Source organism: Aplidium turbinatum, chromosome 13 (assembly GCF_918807975.1).
Source record: "Aplidium turbinatum chromosome 13, kaAplTurb1.1, whole genome shotgun sequence".
In the NCBI taxonomy this organism is placed as follows: Eukaryota; Metazoa; Chordata; class Ascidiacea; order Aplousobranchia; family Polyclinidae; genus Aplidium; species Aplidium turbinatum.
In genome coordinates, this window is record NC_137484.1 from 15,001,654 (window position 1) to 15,024,763 (window position 23,110).

Sequence of the window (23,110 nt, forward strand, 5' to 3'; positions counted from 1 at the left end):
AATTTATTAACCCAACTTGTCCAACTCCAAATTCCAACTGAAAAGGGTCAGACTAGCAAGTCAATCTAAGAACTGCTAATGGGCAGCACTACTGAAGAAACGTAAGGTACAAAGAATTTGATAATATGTAACCTAAAAAGTGTATTGAATGGTGCAAGCCGGATAGAAATTGTAGTGAACTATCTTGCTTGTGCAATTAGCTGAGGAATAACATATTTTGAATAATTTCTTGAAGCAGCCTTTGCTAAGAAGAACAAATTTTAGTATTATCAGGTTAGGCAAGATTAGCAGCTAAGAATTGATTGTAGGATTACAGCTGCAGTTTCTCGGTTGCAATCGATAGCTCTAACCTATGCATATTAGGGTGGCCCTTAAAATTGAAATTTTGAAAAGTCATACTCCAATCGTCTAATTCTTTTCCTATGCCTGAAAAAATGATTTTGTGAAAGTTTGAAGTGATTTGAACAAAGTTTAGAACTTGCACATCGACGTTGCAGTTTTAGGGGGGTATCGCAGCATGTCGCGAGGGGGCAAAAACGGTAAATCGGCCATATCGTTTCTTTTACACAGCCTAAAATCATGTTTGACCACTCAAAATTTGTAGAATGATTATGGTTATTCACTGGACTTACATAGAATAGCTTTTAATTTTGTTTAAAACCACAATTTTAGCAGAAAATGAAAAAAAACTAATTTTTTAGCACAGTTTTGCTTAAACGGTTGGATATTTCTGTTCATATGGGATATGATAATTAGGAATTTCTCAGAAGTGAATTACATGTGCTGAGAGCTTTTGAACATCTAATTGCAAACCTACTATAGTTGTTGTAATGTTTTTACTCCTCTTTCAAAACACTCTAAAATGTCTACTGTCTAGCTACAGTTAACTTGTTTCCTGAAAAGATTCACATTTTTTTCTATTTAATTGCGAGGTAAATGTATATAAGGTAAAAATTTACGCCAAACTGATTTATTTCTATACTTCTAACACATTTAATGTACTGATACCAGTAACGACAATACAGCAATACAAAAACAATCTTTAAAAAGACAAATGATTGAAAAAGAATGGCAAATTCAATGTGAGAAAGACGCTATTGCAACTTCCAGCAAAGTAGGATTGAAATTATCTTCTAGTGGCAGCGATACAGACTCACCATGTGATCATGATCAAGCCACAAGCGCTGTGCAAGAGGCAAGCTTTCCGAAACAACGCAGAGCAACCAAGAATGTTTTACCTCCGCAATTAGCTATGGCTCTCGACAGGATAAAAGTAACTGACAGATGTGCTGCTTACGTTTTGACCGAAACAGTTCGTTCAATTGGTCAAGACCCAACAGAATTCAACATTAATCGTACATTTCTATTCAACGATTACGCAAACGTCACCGGAAGTCAATTGCAGGATCTCTGAAAGTTGAATTTCATGCTGATTGTCCTTTAGTGGTTCACTGGGATGGTAAACTGCTTCGAGACTTGACAACCAGAAAGCATGTTGATTGTTGATCGCTTGCCAATTATTGTTACTGGCAATGGTGTGTCTCAACTGCTTGGAGTAGCAAAATTGCCAAATGGTACAGGATTACAACAAGCAAAAGCTGTAGTAAAAGGTCTTGATGATTGGGATCTAACAGATAAAGTTGCTGCTATATCTTTCGATACTACAGCTTCCAACACAGGAAGAAATCAAGGCGCATGTGTCTTGATCGAACAAGAGTTACAAAAAGATCTTCTGCATTTGGCGTGCCGCCACAACATTCTGGATTGCGCAAACAGCCTTCACCACAATTATGGGGAGCACTGCTGCACCTGAAGTGCTACTCTTCAAACGATTTCAGTCTCAGTGGGAATTTTTGGATAAGACATGGTTTACCTCGATAGTGACAGAAAATGAAGGCATAGCTAAAACAGTTATAGATTCGGATCTTATTGCTTGGGCTGAAAAATCATTGAGAGAAAGAAAAGATCTTCGTGACGATTATAGAGAATTTATTGAACTCTCATTAATTTTTATGGGAGTTACTCCACCAAGAGGTTTTCATTTCATGGCTCCTGGTCCAATGCATCATGCTAGGTGGATGTCTAAAGTTTTACACTCATTAAAGGTTTGGATTTTTCATCAACAGTTCAAACTTACAGTGAAAGAATGCAATGGGGTTCTGCAGATGTGCATTTTTGCTGTGAAGATCTATCTTAAAGCATGGATAGAAGCTCCTTTATCAGCTGCAGCCCCAAACAATGATATCAAGCTGTTCAAGTCTATTCAAGCATATGCTAGCCAGTGCTTCCACTTCTGACAATTGATAAATCCTTTTCAATTTCCTTTTTTGTCCTGAAAAATCTCTTTTTCCTCAGTCGGAAATCTTTCAAAATTTCCTTCATAGACGAGGTTATTTTTAACGTTATTTAGGTTAAAAAAGGTGCTAATACAACTTTAAAGTTATTATAATATAATCTCAGTTAAAGCTATTTTAATCTCGATTTTATTCAGTAGCACCGGTATGTCGAAGCAACGTTGTTTTATTAGAACAGTAGGCTGCACAAAAGCAGCCCATATTTTACAATAACATGGTTTACTTCCTTTGTTCACTGTCCAGCCAAAAAACTGCGGTGCTTGTCAGTTAGTCGGTTCTGGGACATTTACCACCTGGAGTCCTGGACATCATTTACCAATTACCACTCTCATCTTTCCTACCCGGACTCCTAACCTATCCCTAACAGCAAAAATGTACAGGTGGTAAATGTCCAGTTTCAACGAATTATCCATCCATTAACAAATTTATTTTTGTGTTTAGTTTCCTTGATGCGCTAATCCGCTAACTTAACACTATTGGCTAGGCTATCTCTTTTTTCTTCTTGTCAGTAACGCCTTCACAATCATTTGAGACTGACGAAAAACTCCAGGATACTAGGCCTATTCATGATACTGACTCAGTCTGACTGTGTACACTATCTATAGCCTACATGTTGTATAGGCTACATAGGCTACTACATATGTAGCCTCTATTATTATGACACCATCAGTTAGCATAGGCAAAAACTACCTTTTCTAAACATATCACTAGCACTAAAGATATCACTAGCCTAAGCTTATCATACCTAACTGTACGTCGAACCTCAGTGAACTTTGTTATTGCTACTCAACTTCAACTGTAAATCAACGGATTACCTAATTTTAACTCAAAGAATTGAGAACTAACTCTCTCACTACCGTCTGCAATCACGTCCAATTCCCAAAGTGGCGATAAAAGAAATCAAGCGATAGAAAGGCGAGGATGGGACAGGGAGTAAGAGGGGTTCCGGATGGCGAGTGACGATGGAAACCAGCTGATCATCGTTATTCCAGTCGTTTTTAGAACTTTTTAAAGAGAATATTAATAAAATTTTCTTCAAAATTGCTAAAAACAACAATTCCCTTTTTAAGACAAAAATTCCTTGTAAAATTATTAAAAATCCCTAAAAAATCCTTTTTTTCTTCAAATCTCTTTTTTATCCTTCGAAGCGTTGAAAAATCCCGATTTCGGGATAAAATCCTTCAAAGTGGAAGCACTGATGCTAGCATAGTGCAGTATCCAAAGCTGTATTGTCCAAGTTTTGTTCCCATCTGTGGCATCTATCCGAAGAACTTGTGGCCCTTGCCTTCTTCGATATATCTGTGCCTGCCAACACCAAGAGTCGAAGAAACTTATGGTTCAAGCTATCAAAGACCACAACGAGACAGAAGATGCCTCAAAACGACGAATGATTAATCCTTCAACAACTACTCCACTCGAGTTACCTCATCTTGTCACCAGAGGATCTTTATCGCTGTTACAAAAGCTTGGCATTTCAACTAAGTTCATGGAAGTTGATCCACAAACTTGGCCACTACGTGATGATTTTCATAAGGCATTACAAACGGTTCACACACTTACTGTCACAAATGATCATGCAGTGCGAGGAGTGGCACTCATTGAAGAGTACAATCGCATCCTCACTTATAGTGAAGAGCAGACGCAATATCTGCTACAGGTGGTTTCTGAACATCGGAAACAATTTCCAAACTGCAAAAAATCTACTCTCACTCAGTAACTAAGAACATGTTTGTGTAAACTCTATTTGTATTTATCTGCGACGGTTTGACAATGTTTTGCCTTGAATTTACAATTCTTAGAGCTCTCTGTTTTGTGATTTTGCTAATTTTCAACTTTAAAACTATCGAAAATATTAAACCAATTAAAATATTCTGCAAAACACTAAATTATGGCAATTTTTTTCACATTCTTATAAGTTAACGGTTTTGAACAAAATTAAAAGCTGTATTTTGTAACTCCAGTGAATAACCATAATCATTCTACAAATTTTGAGTGGTTAAACATGATTTTAGGCTGTGTAGAAGAAAAGATATGGCCGATTTACCGTTTTTGCCCCCTCGCGATATGTTGCGATACCCCCCTAAAATTTCAACGTCGATGTGCAAGTTCTAAACTTTGTTCAAATCACTTCAAACTTTCACAAAATCATTTTTTCAGGCATAGGATTAGAATTGGACAATTGGAGTTAAAAATTTTGCAAAAAAAAAATTTAGGTCCATATTAGGGCCACCCTAATGCATATGTATGCAAATTTTAGTCAAACAAATAATTTGTCAATGAAGGTGAAATGTTAATGACCAAAAAAGATGCTTATGAAATTTTGAAGCTTCCAAACGGTAAATAGTTCTATTATGTTTTGAAATAGCTTACTGGTTTATAGCTAATTTCAATAAATATTTATTGGTTAAGCGCCCAACTTATGAACAATTAAATAGCAAGATCATGCAATGCAGCGGTTTATCTCTTTAGGTATGCGTTTTAAGTAACGCAGTTGAAAAATGGTTCTCCATTCAGTGAGTCCAGGGTTGATCGGTTTAAACCGGGGCGGTTAAAACCGGTTAAAACCTGGTTTAAACCGGGCAGTTTTGACCACCTGTTGCTGGTCAAAACTGGTTAAAACCCCTTTAGTGTATGAATCAGGTTGCTTTTCAATTGAATTAAAAATATTACCCTCCATGTTTAGTAATGATGTTCAACTATATTTTGTTTTGATCAACAATAACCTAAATGCTGAATTTGGAACAAAAAATACTCAGTTTCTTCGCTTATCATATTTTTGATATTTCAATCAGTTGGTTATTGTAATTATTGAGAAAATTCAAATTCTAAAAATAAGTTTCTGATGAACCAAAAAATGCTTAGTAGAACGATGAACAATTTGCACAGCCAAGTGAAGTACAAGAATTTATTCCAACAAATTTAGAGGTTACAGTTACTTTAGAGAGCATTGCATTAAGAATAAATGCAGGACCAAGCAACGGTAAATTACGACCATTCACTACATAAAAATACTTTTCTGGGTTTTGACCGGCTTAAACCTAGTTTTCACCGGTTAAAACCAGGTTTAAATCGCTTAGTGGTCAAAACCAGTTTTGACCACTTAGAGATCAACCCTGTCAGTGACACCACAGAATGAAGTAATTTACAGGCAACACGCTTCAATAGCAAGCTGAAATTTTACTCTGTCTATCTCGGTGACCGCGCCTGTGTCAGTGGTTTAAAGCCTCTACAAGTACCGTAGGCGATGCAAAACTTCAAGATTAAAATTCTAAAGAAGTTTTCTCTATCCAGTGGTAAAGCTTCCCACATATCAATGTTGCATCTTTGATTGATTTTCTTGGAATATGAATTTAGCTAAAGCTGCAGTGTAATAGAACTGCAAAAATTTTTAAATTGTTTAAACAATCTGTAAGATTTATATTGAATGTGTGAATCAATTGTAAGTTTTGATAAGTGGATTATGATCCCAACAGTTTTTGCATGCCCACAGAAAGTGCCAACACCTCAATGTGTATGCTTGATAGATAACCTATATGGTAGCCTTTTAATATTGCCACACAAATTGTAATTAAAACTTAATTAATAAATTAAATTGTTAAATTTCAATTAAAACTAAATTGTCCAGCTCTTGTCAATAAATTTCAGCTCTTTTTGTAATCAAATTATAATTTCATCATTAACTGGATGGATTCATTGAATTCAAAAAGTAATTTTGATTTTATAGAGCCAGTTGGTCACAACGGTAAACCATAATCTCTTCGTGGGAAAATTGTAACATAAGATTCCCGGATCCGTTCGTCTGTATGCAATGACCGAAAGAAACACTCCCCTGAAAACGTCTATTCAAAAAGTGTATTTCTGTAAAAATAGCCCAAGGCTGTCGAAATTGGGGTGCAACGCGATACTAAACTTGTCACTACAATGCAAATTACTTGGATAAAGACGGAAATTTCATCCAGCTGGCAAGCACTAAGCAAAACAGTTAAATATGCGACCAACTCTCAAGTAACAATTTTAAGAATGACGAGAATACATTGCAATATCTCAAACGCACGTAGGCAGCTACTGTGATGTAATAATGATAACCAATGATAAGTTATTCAAGCACCTACGTTCAAGTTTGGCTTACACCTGTTTCAAGTTTGGCTTACACCTGTTCAAGTAATTAAAGATTTAATGATGATGTAATGTTATGCTGCAGCTGCAATGTTTTACAGGTCTTGCAAGCAATAATGCAATCTGCTCTTTTTTTAGGAATATTCCATTATGTAATACGCTAAGATTCAGTAGACCGGAACGCTTGAACGGTTTTACATGACGTTTGATTTGGTGAACAATTGTCTGGAACACCAGTTTAGTTCATAATAAAATTACTCAGCATTTGATTTTAAAGGTACTACTGGTAAAGGTCAAAATAAACTTTTATTTGCAGCATATCTGCATGACTCTTGTAGGAGCAAAAATATTCTTTGAACTGTTATAGGCTATATAATATGTAAACTTGCGCAGACTTGCAGTTGTGTAAACTTGTACAGATACTATTCTCTATTTCTATTTTACTTTAGGTGCTTCAAAAGAAGAAATTAAGCGAGTATACACTACAACTGCACTGAAAATACACCCTGATCAGCAGTCCAGCACACCAGAAACAACCCTTGTAAGTTTAGTCCCAGTTGTTGAAGTCAATCTATTGTGTTTATCATTATGAAATCTCAGTTTGCTCTTCACTTGTGAAGATGGCCAATTTCTCCATGCAGCTAATGTTTCCCTCTTCTATTTTACTCAATCCATTATTGTGAGCAAGTTGTAATAACACAATCTGAATATCGTAAATCCAAATGACGTGAGACCTGAATTAATTGCTTATTTGTATTATTTATAGTTGTGTTCTTAGGATGTAGGGCTGTAGGCCAATCCTGACTTGAGGTTGCTCTATTCATAGGTATCACTTAAATTGTGGGGATAGCAAAATTAAATTTCTAAGTCTTATTAAAATGAAGTGGAAGATGTCATTAACTTATTTTATATTTCTCATTTCTATTTCTATGGACATATATCGGAAGTATAATCTTATTCATAATCAGAACAGTCTGGCATAGGCTACTCCAAGTATAAGTGTGGCTTTTCACAGTAATCTTGCACTCTGCTACTTCATGAATGACACAGGAGTTTAGTGACGCCGTTGTGACATAGCCTAGGGTCATGCGGGGTCAAACGGGACACTTTTTCAGTTTTTTGAATGCCACATAAAACCGATTATGAAATTAAAAAAAAAAATATTTACAACAGAGCATTACACCTTTCAGCAATGAAATAAGACATTTTTCAGAAAAATTAAAAACTTGCAAAAACATAAAAAAATGTTCTAAGCTGGGGTAGGTGTGGCCCATTTGACCCCATCAGCTGTGGGGTCAAATGGGCCACAACTTTTATACGTCTAAATGGTAAGGAAAGAACTTCATTTTTGCTATTTTATCACAGACCTGTTGGGTGGCATGTATTTTGTTCAAGTGATGCTCAACAATTTTAGCAATAAAGGCCTTCTACGCCCTTTTCAGATAAAGGTAGAACACATAATTTGCACTGCTCTTTTTTGCAACTAAAATTGAACGATATGAATAAGGAAACATTTTACAAATGTTCAATTTTAAACTGGCAGTCATAAACAGAGTAGAAGGGGCCAAGTCAAACAGCAGGGTCTATAGTTGACAATTGAAATAGGATACTATACAATAGGGTGATTCATAAATTGGGGAAAACATTAATATTTTGAAATTCAAATCGGGCACCCTCTCGCATCATGTCAATACCTGAAAAATAATCCTGTCAAATTTTTGGGGCAACTGAAAACGTTTTTAAGGTTGCTACGTACTTTGAAAGCTTCACGGAATACACTAATAGCAACACGAGATTACATGATAGGAATATAATGGCAAAATTACTCAAAATTAATTAGTTCAGTGTTGACAGATGTCCAGAATGTTATTAGTTATAGTTATTGCATCAATGTAGACTTATTCCCATCTGGATACAGCTGTCTGAAGTTTTAAACTGTCATGACGAGGAACTACTTTTGCTCTTTGTCATTGGTGTGCAGAAAATTGTATTTGCTCATCACGCACAAATTTGTATTCGCCACACCACATTCAGTTATGTCATTCACAACTCTCATGCCAAGTAGAGTCGATTTTGTAGCGATGTAGGTGTCATTGGGTTCCTAAAGAGGTGGGTCTTGACTCAAAAAGTCAAAATGCAGTTCAGTAATTTTTTTAAATCGTGTGGTGTTTGCTGTGATGAAGTCCTGCAATTCTTTCCTATTGACAGTCATCAAGTCTACAATGGCACGTTTTGAAGGGTTCTCAAATCTTGGACTTTTCAAAGCTTTTACCACTTTCAGTTTTATGCTTTCTATTTTCTTTTTGCTCAAAGAGAAAAGGCATGTCTAGAGCTAATCATGCAACCAACAGCTATGTCTAATAGTAATAATAGGTCTGTTTACCTAAAAAATACCATATAAATTAAATAGAATTAAAAAAGTTATCCAAGTGAGCTAAAACTTGTCAAAAAGCCAATGTGGCCCATTAACCCCATTTTATTTAAACAGAAAAAATACAAAAAGTAAAAAAGTGGGACAATTAATATTTCCAGCATACCAATTCAGCATTCTGGGGTGTATGCTGTTGAGTAAATTTTCATTCCAGCTTAATTAGTTTTTGTGGTATACCAAAGTTTTTTTGGTAAATTTTCAAATTTTAATATTTTCACATTTTTTGGCCACTTTTTGCATCATCTGAAGAGTCCATAGCCGTATGAGCCAGGAGGGCAGGGGGGGCAGCCGCCCCCCCTGTTGTTTCAAAACGTCGCGAATCCGGGCAAAATCTTAAAATTATTAGGGCAAAAATTGCTATATAAAAAGCTACAAAATTGCATGAATTAAGAAAAACTATAAATCAATATCTTTTACCTATCAAACTAAGTACAGCCTCTTATTTGCACAAGAAATGTGCCGCAAAATTTTCATTTGGCACACCCGTACTGATGTATTGTATTGCATGGTGATCAAACTATAGTATGAAGTGCGGGTCATTCCATGTCAAGTGATCCAGAAAAATGGGATTTTGTAACCCACCCTCTCAGATTTTAATGAAAATTTACACACTGATAAAACTTTTCTTCCTGATTTCAAAAAACTAATTTTTTTTTAAATCGGTCAACTAAAACAAAAGTTACGGCCACTTAAAGTTGGCTGCTTTTTGTGATCGCTGAAGCGTAAAATCCATTTCGCTTTCACAAGTTTAACTGTAGGAAGATATTTCTCAGCTCGTAAGAAATTGTACTGATTGATATTTTCAGGTATTGTAGAACATATACTTCTTAAGCCATATCACTCAAAACTAAAGCTCTTGACCATCACCTTTGACCTTTAACCTCATGTTTATGCGTAGCCCCAATTGTGCTCAATCATGCGGAACATAATTTTTGATCATAAATAACTCATGGTGCTCACTAGTTACAATCACATGCAATGCATCATTTTGAAGGTATTTTCAAGGAGAATTGATATCAGAAATAAAATTAATGGCTTATTGAGTATTTCACCTCACAAAATGAAAACCAAAGCTTGTGTCTGAAAATCAGTACTATTTTTAATTGCAAGTGTGCTATGCCAAGTTCCCCTAATGGTGTTTTGTATATTTATAATTTAAAATAGGCTCATTAAATATTTAATTGATGAAGATTGTAGCAAACAATGCAAAACCACCCTATAGACAAATCCCACAAAAGCGACCAAGCTTGTGGCTGTGTGGGGGAGGCCATGGCTTGACCACTAAACAACTTGGAATAGCTCCTCCTCAATGACTTTGAGGGAGAGGAGCCAACAACAAGATTATGCCAAGAATTTATGTTTTTAAACTAATATGGGTCCTGCTACTTAAACATTTTAAGCTATAGATCCATCTGAGCAACAATGATAAATTCTAAATTCCAGAACAACATTTTGTCACTTCGGGTACATACTCTTTCTTGACCTATTTTTCCACAACAAAACTAACACATCAAAAATACCATACAACAATACACTGAATAATAACATAAGAGTTCACAAATGGCTATCTAAGGGTTGGAATCGGGTAATTGGACATTGAAATAACAATTAAATATATATACAGATTAAGAAATATGGAAAGAGACTCAGTCAGAACATCTAGCAATAATGCAGGCATTATATATGAAGACACATACTGCACATATGCATATAAGTTGCATGTGTGCATACTGCATACATACACTACCTGCCATTGATGGTCCGCTATATACGTACATATGATGTAACTGACTTGTTTGCTGAACTATACAGTATTTCGCTCTGATTATATCATTGAGCACTCTGAATCTACCGTATTGGCAATCATACCAGATATATATTATATAATACATACATCACAAAGTGAAACATATCACATTTTTAGATTCATATTTTATTAAGTTCTCTACTGTTGGTTTCACCCTTAGGGGCTCATCAGAAGAAATGCTAAAAAAAGGAGAACTTAATTATATAAATATGAATCTATAATGTGATCGGATCCACTTTGTGATATTATGCTCTGACTCTGGTCGTCGAGCACTCTCATATATTTGTTGAAGCAAGATTCACCATGGTATATATAATTATATAATTATATATATAATTATATATGTACAGCGGTGAATCTTGCTTAATATACACGTATGGATGGATGGATGGTCATTTTATTTTTGTTTGGATGCGAAACGCCGAAACACACATAAAACAAAAACTGACAGTGTGCATCCAATGAGAGAGTGCGAAAGACCGTAGCCCTGAAGGCATAGGAGGTCGTCGAGTCTGCACTCTCTCATTCAAATAGTTACACAAATGAAAGTATTGCGTTGTTAATATTGTTGCAAATTGTTCTGGAATTTAGTATATACTGACATACCACAAAATACCAAAGTACATATACCATAGTCTTATAGTCTACCCCACACATATAAATCAAACAATGAAAATTAACAGATTATTCAGACCTTGAAATATCCGGCGGTCATGACCTTCGGAATGACCTCGAATGTCTGCCGAAGCCGAATTGTTTGTTTTACGCGAACAAATACGGAGCTGAAACAATAATAGTACAGGCAATTGCTTTAAAGATCACATTAGAGTGGCGTGGTTAACGAGCTGATGGCAAAAGTATCCGTTTTTGCATCATTTCAATGCCTTGCAAATTGCAATGTTGCCTTGAAATAAAGTTGTCTGAACTTTTCGGCAGGATATGTATTCTAATTTTAACAATGAGGATTATTGCGTTACATTGATCGTTTGTTAAAAAGAATCGTCACAGAGAAGCAAATCTCAGCTGGGTTCCGCACGTGCTTAGGCGAATGTGGCGACCTCATTTACGCTTAACCTGCTCCAGTATACTTCAGGGTCGGTTAATTAAGCCATCAACCATTGCAGAGCTATTCTGTTGTAGAAATTCTTCTTCTACAAATACTGTAGTACGATTTTGTGCAAAATGTACATGCAAAAAATATGTCCGGTTGAGATATTAAATGTCCGCTGAAAGGGCCAGTCCGGTAGGACATGCTTGACCGCCGGAAAAAAGTACAAATTTCGAGGCCTGCACACTGTACAATGTACAACCGTTCCTCAAGGCACGCACATTGTTTTTTATCAAACAACACATCTTGCCTCAACAAATATATGAGAGTGCTCGATGACCAGAGTCAGAGCATAAGATCACATTATAGATTCATATTTATATAATTAAGTTCTCCTTCTTTTAGCATTTCTTCTGATGAGCCCCTAAGAGCGAAACCAACAGTAGAGAACTTAATAAAATATGAATCTATAATGTGATCTGTTTCACTTTGTGATGTATATATTATATAATATATATCTGGTATGATTGCCAATACGGTAGATTCAGAGTGCTCAATGATATAATCAAAGGAAAATACTGTATAGTTCAGCAAACAAGTCAGTTACATCATATGTATGTACATAGCGGACTATCAATGGCAGGTAGTGTATGTATGCAGTATGCACACATGCAACTTATATGCATATGTGCAGTATGTGTCTTCATATATAATGCCTGCATTATTGCTAGATGTTCTGACTGAGTCTCTTTCCATATTTCTTAATCTGTATATATATTTAATTGTTATTTCAATGTCCAATTACCCGATTCCAACCTTTAGATAGCCATTTGTGAACTCTTATGTTATTATTCAGTGTATTGTTGTATGGTATTTTTGATGTGTTAGTTTTGTTGTGGAAAAATAGGTCAAGAAAGAGTATGTACCCGAAGTGACAAAATGTTGTTCTGGAATTTAGAATTTATCATTGTTGCTCAGATGGATCTATAGCTTAAAATGTTTAAGTAGCAGGACCCATATTAGTTTAAAAACATAAATTTTTGGCACAATCTTGTTGTTGGCTCCTCTCCCTCAAAGTCATTGAGGAGGAGCTATTCCAAGTTGTTTAGTGGTCAAGCCATGGCTTCCCCCACACAGCCACAAGCTTGGTCGCTTTTGTGGGATTTGTCCATAGGGTGGTTGTGTCCAGGGAAGTTGGGAGCTTGGAGCATTCAAATGGGTGTCTTGGAGGTGTGGAGGGTGGTTTTGCATTGTTTGGTACAATCTTCTTTAATTAAATATTTAATGAGCCTATTTTAAATTATAAATATACAAAACATCATCAGGGGAACTTGGCATAGCACACTTGCAATTAAAAATAGTACTGATTTTCAGACACAAGCTTTGGTTTTCACTTTGTGAAGTGAAATACTCAATAAGCCATTAATTTTATTTCTGATATCAATTCTCCTTGAAAATACCTTTAAAATGATGCATTGCATGTGATTGTAACTAGTGAGCACCATGAGTTATTTATGATCAAAAATTATGTTCCGCATGATTGAGCACAATTGGGGCTACGCATAAACATGAGGTTAAAGGTCAAAGGTGATGGTCAAGAGCTTTAGTTTTGAGTGATATGGCTTAAGAAGTATATGTCCTACAATACCTGAAAATATCAATCAGTACAATTTCTTACGAGCTGAGAAATATCTTCCTACAGTTAAACTTTGTGAAAGCGAAATGGATTTTACGCTTCAGCGATCACAAAAAGCAGCCAACTTTAAGTGGCCGTAACTTTTGTTTTAGTTGACCGATTTAAAAAAAAATTAGGTTTTTGAAATCAGAAAGAAAAGTTTTATCAGTGTGTAAATTTTCATTAAAATCTGAGAGGGTGGGTTACATGGTCTGGATCACTTGACATGGAATGACCCACGCATTTAACCAACTGCATCATGCCAATTTGGCCAGCCACCAAAATATGTCTCTAATACTTTTGTGAAACTGCCCAAATCAAAACACAAAATTTGCTATATAGCTAATTTTATTAATTTTCACAAATGCATCGTGTTGATTTGGGCAGCTAAAAACATGAAATTATTTGATGAAACTGATTAGTCTGTCTGTTTATGCAACTGCCCAAATTAGCGTGAGGCAGTTTACCCAAAATGAACAAATTCATTAATTTTTCCCATTTACATAACTGTATCGTTTAGATTAAGGCAACAAAAAATATGAAATTATCTGATCATAGTCTATTTATAAAACTGCCCAAATTGGCATGATGCAGTTGCCTCGCATCAAAATGTACAAAGTCTTTAATTTTTTTTATAATATCCAAAAATGCATCATCTTGATTTGGGCAACTACAAAATATGAATTTATATAAATCTGGTGAATAGCCTACCGGTACTTTTACAAAACAATTCGGGTGGGGAGGTCACAGTACTTTTTCAACCATAAATGGACATAGCTAAGCAACACCACCACAACATTTAACAAAAACATGTTATACCTATTAAAAGTACTGTAATGTTAAGGTGTTGCTTAGCTTTGTTTGGTTACTTTTATAGCCTAAAAAGGTTCTGCTACTATTCGGCGAGTTCCCTATTCAGCCAGAGCCTTTTTCGGCGAGTTTCCTATTCGGCGATTTTTTAAAAATCCAACGACGCCTTCTGCAAATCCGATGATTGAATATTATTCAATATTCAGACATTGAATCAATGTAAATACGACCTGTTAGGCTAATTGGGTTCTTTGAGTCCTACGTCACCGTCTGTATGCAAACTTAGAATATATTAAACTTAGTTATTTTTGTCATCAAATTACCTAGCCTAACTATATTTTTAGAAGTAGTGCTGCCAGACCTTTTTATTTTTGTACTAAAATTTGTATCATCAAAACTACTTTAATTGATTGAACAAAGTTTATTTGAACAGAAGTAGTATGTCTGTGTTTTATCACATTTAATTATAATTTCTCTATTGTTGCAAAGAGCGAGTTTTGCCATTACCAAGCATTCAAATATCTCAGCCAGGAATTAGCAACAAGAAAACATAGAGAATTGTAGCTTTATTTCTGAAAAATACCGAAGAAAACATGATCTTATCCTTTTGCTATGCCACCGGACAGCATCATTTTACAGGAATATTCATAACCACATTTTTGTTGAAAATGCTCTCAGAATGCACCAAATTCAAAGTAATTTTTCAAAATTTTCTGGGGGAGGCCCCCCAGACCCTCCCACTGCTGGGTGTCGTCATAAGCGAAACACGCCCTCAACCCCCGCCCTTTCAAAATTACTGGCTACGCCACTGCTGGTGATCTTGTTATGTTACTTTTTCACTGTTATCATCAGGGATAGTTATCATACACCGCATACATTATATTTGGGCAATTTCTATAAAAGCGTGCACATTTGGGCAAATTTACTTTCTGCCCCCCCAAAATGCTTTGGTATCGTACGGCTATGTCTGAAGTATATTTTCCAAATGTAGATCTGTGTTTGTTTTGCATGATGCAAATCTATGGGAAAGCAGCTTTAAAATGAGCTATTAACTTCCTATTTTAGAAAAGAACAAGTAGGAAAAAACTGTGATAAGTAAACAGAGTAACAGAATGGCCTGTTTGCCCCCGCGTCCCATTTGACCCCGCTTGACCCTATACAACACAAGTGTAGTTTTCTGCAAAAATTCAACATAAAAATTCAAAGGCGTGCATTATGCTTAATTGCAGTAACAATGTATAATATTTCTCTTGTTTGGTTTGCCTGATTTCTGATCATTGAAGTACAAAATGTGCAAGCGGTAAATTTTAAACTTTGATGATATCATGTCGCCAACTAGCATACATTGATACAGTCATTTAAAAATGTTATTTTGTTATACCAGCACTTTATGTGATACCTCTCCGGCCTCTAAGCTGGTTTATTTTTCCGGCGACCAAGCATGACCTACCAGGGCTTATTCTTCGGTGGCTAAATTCTCCCTCCGGCAGCCAAAACACAAAATCCGTTAAAAATTGTGTGTTTAAAAATCCATTAATTGATATCGTGTTTTTGCGTTCAGTCAGATAAGAACGCAAACAAGGACCTGAAACATATTTGCAGTTGTATTTAAATGCACTGCATCTCAAGTACGTGTGGCTGGTCTTCGAGTTTTTATAGGTCGACAGCGATGTTCATATTTTGCCTTGTTTGTGAGAAAAGATTGCAAAAACAAGTGAAGAGAAAAACATTTTGCATATCAACGTAATGGAGAAATGAAGCCGGCGACCAAACATGGCCTATCGGCACATTAGTTTTGGAGGCCATTTAACGACTTCCCAGTGGCCATGGCCACCGGGAGCTTAGAGGCCTGCCTTTGAACAACCAACCCTATTACAAGACACGCGAAATATCCAAGTCTTACGTTATTGCAATCTACAGCATTTAGGTCTCATGTCATATGAGCATTAGGGTGTTTCATAATTTCCCAACTTCATAATCACAACTTGGCTCACCTAAATTCATACGTGGAATGGTATTACTAACTTCCATGCGAAATTTTAGCATCCTACAGCCTCATCTTCCACTCCCCCAGGTCAATATGCTAAAACTACCCTGCAGGGACCCCCTAACGAAGGGCAAAAATGGGGTTTGTAAGCATTAAAAAATTTCTTACATGTCAATTTACCCACTTTTATGCATATGTATTGGTTCTAAAACACTAATATAGGTAGTAGGCTACTGAATACCCCTTTAAACAAATTTCCACCAAAAGCTTGGATTTTTTTCCCTAAAATTTGTCTAAATTTTGCTGTTTTTTTAACAAAAATTCGCCAAAAATTTATGTAAATGGCACAAAAATCAAAAATGTTGTACATGTAAGTAAAATTAACAACAAGAATGCATGCACGATCAGTTGATGGAAGAAAAATTGTTTAAATCTTGCAGATTGATCATGCTTTTGATACGTTTGTCTGCATTTTCATCATGTTTGATTTGTCCTTTCTCTATAACATTCTTTATTTGTCCAACATATCTTTCGCAACTTCGATTACTGTTCATGGTGACATTCCAGAACACTTTGTCTGGAGCATTCTCTGTCAAGCATGGTGCTGTGGCAGCATCAGCTGTTACAAAACTAGAGAGTTTGTACCTTTTTGACCATAACATCTTCTTTCTATGCTTCCCATCATAACATGTTCTTATCCCCTTAATCAATGCTGGATTGCTGGTGTAATCGACTTTCTGTCAGAATATGCACATAATGAGACATTTTCAGGCCCAAGCCAGGATATAAACCATGAGGAATATAAATTTTCTGTAACTGCTTTATGGCTGCACTAGAAAACTTCGGAATGGCCCGTTTCGGTGAGTCCGATTCGGTGAGTCTGATTCGGTGAGTCCGATTCGGTGAGTCCGATCCCTTAACAGGGGATTTTTTCAATTTTTTTTTTAAATTATCGGGTACCGTAGCCTAATTATCATTGCCGTTTTAGGGTTAGGGGTTTGGGGTTGGGGTTAGGGGTTAGAGGTTAGGAACTCACCGAATCAGACTCACCGAATCGGACTCACCGAATCGGATTCACCGAATAGTAGCAGACCCAGAAAACTTGTACATAGCTGCTATGCATCCAACAAGTAATCCCGAATATCCAGCATCAGTTGTGGACCATCTGCTGTTGCTGGATTGCAGTAAGTCTTCAGCCAAGCAGGGGTGTAAACTGTAAACGTGTAAAATTTATATTCCTCATGGTTTATATCCTGGCTTGGGCCTGAAAATGTCTCATTATGTGCATATTCTGACAGAAATTCGATTACACCAGCATTGATTAAGAGCAGAGGCGGGCGACTTCTCCAGTCGGCGGGCCTGATATGGGAAAATGCAGTACTTGGCGGGCCGGATTCATGAATCTCTACATTAATCAGGTATTAATTTACCTGGACAAACCAACAACCAGAGAATAACCAACATTCACTCTTATTTGTATACGTTCCCTATTTAATTATTACACTAACCAGCCAAATTTCACTTAGATTTATTTTCCGGCTTGAAGCTGAAAAAGATTCTTACAAGAGACAAAGAAAAAGTAAAGAAGGGCCCGTTTATGACGGAACATAACATGGTTGTCACTTGACTAAAAACTGAAAACAAAGAACTAAAGAATAGCTAACAGTCATTATTATTTGACGTAATAAGCAAGCAGTGGGGTATTGCAGCAGAGTGTCGCTGCTGGCCACATTATCATGTAAAGACCGGAACCTGTCTGCGGGCCGCTAAAAATTCCGTTGCGGGCCAGCTCCGGCCCGCGGGCCGTATGTTGCCTGCCCCTGATTAAGGGGATAAGAACATGTTATGATGGAGAGCATAGAAAGAAGATGTTATGGTCAAAAAGGTACAAACTCTCTAGTTTTGTAACAGCTGATGCTGCCACAGCACCATGCTTGACAGAGAATGCTCCAGACAAAGTGTTCTGGAATGTCACCATGAACAGTAATCGAAGTTGCGAAAGATATGTTGGACAAATAAAGAATGTTATAGAGAAAGGACAAATCAAACATGATGAAAATGCAGACAAACGTATCAAAAGCATGATCAATCTGCAAGATTTAAACAATTTTTCTTCCATCAACTGATCGTGCATGCATTCTTGTTGTTAATTTTACTTACATGTACAACATTTTTGATTTTTGTGCCATTTTCATAATTTTTTGGCAAATTTTTGTTAAAAAACAGCAAAATTTAGACAAATTTTAGGAAAAAAATCCAAGTTTTTTGGTGGAAATTTGTTTAAAGGGGTATTCAGTAGCCTACTACCTATATCATATTAGTGTTTTAGAACCAATACATATGCATAAAAGTGGGTAAATTGACATGTAAGAAATTTTTTAATGCTTACAAACCCCATTTTTGCCCTTCGTTAGGGGTCCCTGCAGGATAGTTTTAGAATATTGACCTGGGGGAGTGGAAGATGAGGCTGTAGGATGCTAAAATTTTGCATGGAAGTTGGTAATACCATTCCACGTATGAATTTAGGTGAGCCAAGTTGTGATTATGAAGTTGGGAAATTATGAAACACCCTAATGAGCATGGTAGCATATGAATTCTCATTCTTTCTTGTTATTTCTCCATTCACTTTGGACATAATGTGTTACCTCTTTTTAACCACTTTTAAGTACACTACCTTTCTGACAAAATTTTCTTATCACTTGTCCATAGCTTAAGGGCCTGCCATACTATCTTATTTCATTTGCTTGGTCCACGGTCTCCCTCATCTTTTCTCCCTTCTTGTATTTACTCATGCATTGCCTTCACTTTTCGTTAATTTTGACCATTGATTTTCTCATGATTGCTAGTTTACTTTCTTGATACCTATTACCTACCTATATGTTGCCACCATACAGTATTGCAGAATGCAGATCACCCACAATTTCAATAGAATTTTCTTTGACTTTTCATCTGTGATGAAAATTTTCTGCAAACCTATGTTTATAAAATCGATACTTGAAAAATTTTGCATGCATCATGCATGTGCAAATGTTTTTCTGCTGTTCAACTGCAATATGGTATAGAAAATTTTCTTTTTACGTTTACACATTCCTTATTCATTCTTTACAGCGATTTAGAGAAATAAGTATGGCATACAAGCGCTTGCAGCAGAGACCAAATGATGATCGGGTTGAATTATCCAATTTAATGGAACAGTTCTCTTCAATTTTTCGATGTAAGTTATTGCATTGAATGGTATGAGTAGTTAAGTACGGTATATATAATATATTACTAAGGCTGTGGAGTCATCTAAAAAATACACAACTCCAACTCCTCTATTAAATTATTAATCATTAGAATAGGATGTGTGTGTAAGAAATTCAAGGTTGACTACATGCTGTGCTATTCATTGTACGGTACTATACAATACAGAATGTGTTATAATGTAAAGTTAAAAATTATCAAGGACTCGATTTGGTGGAAAACGTTGAAGCTAAGACGTGGATTCATCATTTAAAAATTAACATAAATCAACTCTTACCGATTGTGCTAGAACCGTGGGGCGAGAACCCAACTCCACAACCCTGTATTTTACTACCAAATTTGGAAATAAGTGCCAATCCAGTGTTAGAAAGGACTTCAGCAACTACAATAATCGCCGGTTGCCTGCTTCCAACTCACACTGATTTTCTGCCTGTACTATCAGGCATTACCCCTGCTAGACTCCGTAGGGAAAATCACGTACAAAGGCTGGTTTTACGGGTCTGCTACTATTCGGTGAGTCTGATTCGGTGAGAGCCTTTTTCGGTGAGAGCCCTATTCGGTGATTTTTTTGAATTTTTTTTTTTAAATTATCGGGTACCGTAGCCTAATTAAAACCCCTAACCCGAAACCCCCTAACCTCAAACCCAAAAACCAAAACCCCAAAAACCCAAACCCCCAAAAAACCCCAAAACCCCCAAAAAAACCCAAAACCCCCCAAAAAAACCAAAACCCAAAAATCCCAAAACCCCCAAAAACCCAAAACCCCAAAAACCCCAAAACCCCCAAAAACCCAAACCCCCAAAAACCCAACCCCCCAAAAACACAAAACCCCAAAAACCACAAAACCCCAAAAACCCAAACCCCCTAAAAACCCAAACCCCCAAAAAACCACAAAACCCCAAAAACCCCAAAACCCCAAAAACCCAAACCCCCAAAAACCCAAACCCCCCAAAAACCCAAACCCCCAAAAACCCCCAAACTCCCTAACCCCTATCCCCTAACCCCTATAACGGCAATGATAATTAGGCTACGGCGCGCAATAATTTAAAAAAACAACTCACCGAATAGGGCTCTCACCGAAAAAGGCTCTCACCGAATAGGGAACTCACCGAATCAGACTCACCGAATCGGGCCATTCCGGGTTTTACAAGCTATGACTTACACATTAGGGTGTACGGTTTCTAAACTTTTTTTCAAATTTTTCAACAAAACCAATTTTTTTTTGCCGGGAAATAAGTAGTTATGACCTTATGTGAAATATTTTTTCTCAACTCCATGGTTTCGAGGTCCCAACTGCCACTTTTCTACATTTAAACAAGTGTGTAACAAAAAAATAAACGCATCTCTTGATTTTCATTAACTGATATTTTTTTTGCTTCAGCTTCAAAGGCACCAAACCCAATATGTTAGCAAGTGCAACAATAACTTCTGTCCATTTTTTATTATTACAAGGACATGAGTACTGAGCACACAAAAAGGTAGATGCATTTTTAGTACACACTGTATGAAACCATCAACACTACTACAATGTCCAATGTACTCCTTTGATGCTTGTCTACACCAAAATTTTGAAATATCAGTCGGAAAACAAACATTTTAAGCCATCAAGCATTCAGCCATTAAGCATTCATGCAATAGCTCGGGAGCTGCAAATTTTTAAAAAATTGCTCCAGCGCCGGCTCCATTAAGTATGTTTATTGTTTATGGCATTTACCACAGTAGGACACAACGGTTTAGTAACCCATTCAAATAGCTTTATTTCATGAACCAATCAACATAGTTACAAAAACTAAACTGAAATGGAAAGCTGAGATGTTAACAATTCTGAAAAACAACATGCCTACAATGTAATACTACATCCACAGTAGTAATACAGCAGTTCATAAAACATGCTCCAGATGGCCACCGTTGCGCTGGAGGCATATTTGAGCATGGCGAGCGAAGTTGTCAATGACCCGAACACATTCTTCCTTTGGGATGGCCCTGATCTTTTGGGTGATGGCTTGTTTTAGTTCAGGGATGGTCTGAGGATTATCCTGGTACACATTGTCCTTCAGATAGCCCCATAGGCGCCGACTTTTATTTTTGCACGGGGTGGCGGATAGCACAATATGGCAACCTAAAAACTTTCAAACTGCATGTTTTTGTTTGATTTTTACTAAGCGTGTTTCGTAGATGCAATTGTCTTTTCACACCTGATTTGTAGCTCGATAATTTACAAAGCAACTTTAAAACAAAGCACAGGAGGTGTGTCGTGAATTTTATTGTCACGTTGCTGCTCTGACACTTAACATTTGGCAAAAGTATTTTTGCGAACAGCAGCTCTGTCAATCCAACTGTTAATCAACTGGTCAAGTTGTAACCGTGAAGCTTCAGCTTGATAAACATTTACAATTAGGACGTGGTTCAATCGCTGTTGCGTCATGGTAGATCGCAAGTAGGTTTTTAGGCTCCTGAGTGCACTAAACGATCGCCTCGCAGGTGGTGGAAGGCAACGATAAGTATATTTTCACAATGCAGACCACGTTTGGAAGCATTAATGAAATTGTTTCATTGCTTGCAAATAGATCAAGCAGTTGCGACATAGTTGCAAATCGGACAGAATGCTCTATCTTTGCATGTATCGTATTCTAGCCACGGGAAGTCGCTCTCCCACGATGTTTGATAGCTCCTCCCTTCAACAGCGATTATCCTGCTCGTGCTCGGTTCTTTCACCTCCCTGATAATGCTAACGGCCTTTTGGCAGTGGCACACTTTCGTTTCGTTCAGGCGTTTGGTCACTTTCATGCTGGCTGAAATCCTGACTAGACGGTAGACGCAACAAAAAATGACTCAATGGAGGGCTGCAATTTTGAACGCTTTTTCAGTGGCATCTTTAAGTTGAATAAAACTGGACTGTCGGCGAAAACTTTTACTGGACGACGTTTCGTAATTTTTTCTATGATGTATGAAAGGGATAAAAACAATTGCTGCGCGGAAACAATCGGCCACCCCCACTAGTGGGGAACAAACCGACGATGGATTATGATGATGATGATGTAACAAGCAACTCCTATGTCAGACCAATAAATTCCCGCCTCACAGTTTGTCACGCATTGACACGGTGACGCAATATTACTGCATGAAGTAGATAACAAAGTAGAAATTAAAGCATGAAGTAGATGACAGTACACTCCAATTGAAATCGGAAAATAATTCAAAATGCAAAATGTTGAGTAATTGAAAAAGGTTGCTTTTATTACATTGGAAATTGGCAGGGGGTGTAGCTTTCCTCGAATAGAATCATGTAAACGTGTAAATTTGCAGAACGTTAAAACTGCTACTTTACTAAGTGCACTTTTTAAATAAAACTCAAAAAGTTTCAAAAATTGCATTTTTTTAATGAAATTTGAAAATTGATATTCATTTAGGGGGTGGAGCTATCAATCATCGAGATAATTTTATTTCTAAGTATTTTATAGCTGGCATAATTTATAGCGATATTATGAGCAGTTTAAAAATTTTCAAAAAAGATTTTTGAGGGAGGCAAAGGAAAGATCGCATTTTATTGATTAATAAATCCCATTGTAAGCCTAACAAATGTAACAGTGACTTATGACAAGTAACAAATAAAACGATCGCAACAACAACAAGGAAAGA

General features: G+C 36.6%; 1 protein-coding gene across 2 annotated transcripts in view; it reads left to right on the plus strand.

Moving 5' to 3' along the window:
• Positions 1-23,110, plus strand: part of LOC145782297 (uncharacterized) — a 39,361-nt gene continuing 16,251 nt past the window's right edge. The window contains exons 1-3 of one of the 2 annotated variants that reach the window (XM_082594085.1): positions 1-106; positions 6,920-7,011; positions 19,337-19,442. In XM_082594085.1, coding sequence (XP_082450211.1) covers positions 19,355-19,442 — 88 coding nt within the window. In that variant the 5' untranslated portion in view covers positions 1-106; positions 6,920-7,011; positions 19,337-19,354. Of the gene's footprint in view, positions 107-4,583; positions 4,691-6,919; positions 7,012-19,336; positions 19,443-23,110 lie in introns of those variants that run through there. The other variant, XM_082594084.1, reaches the window with a different exon arrangement.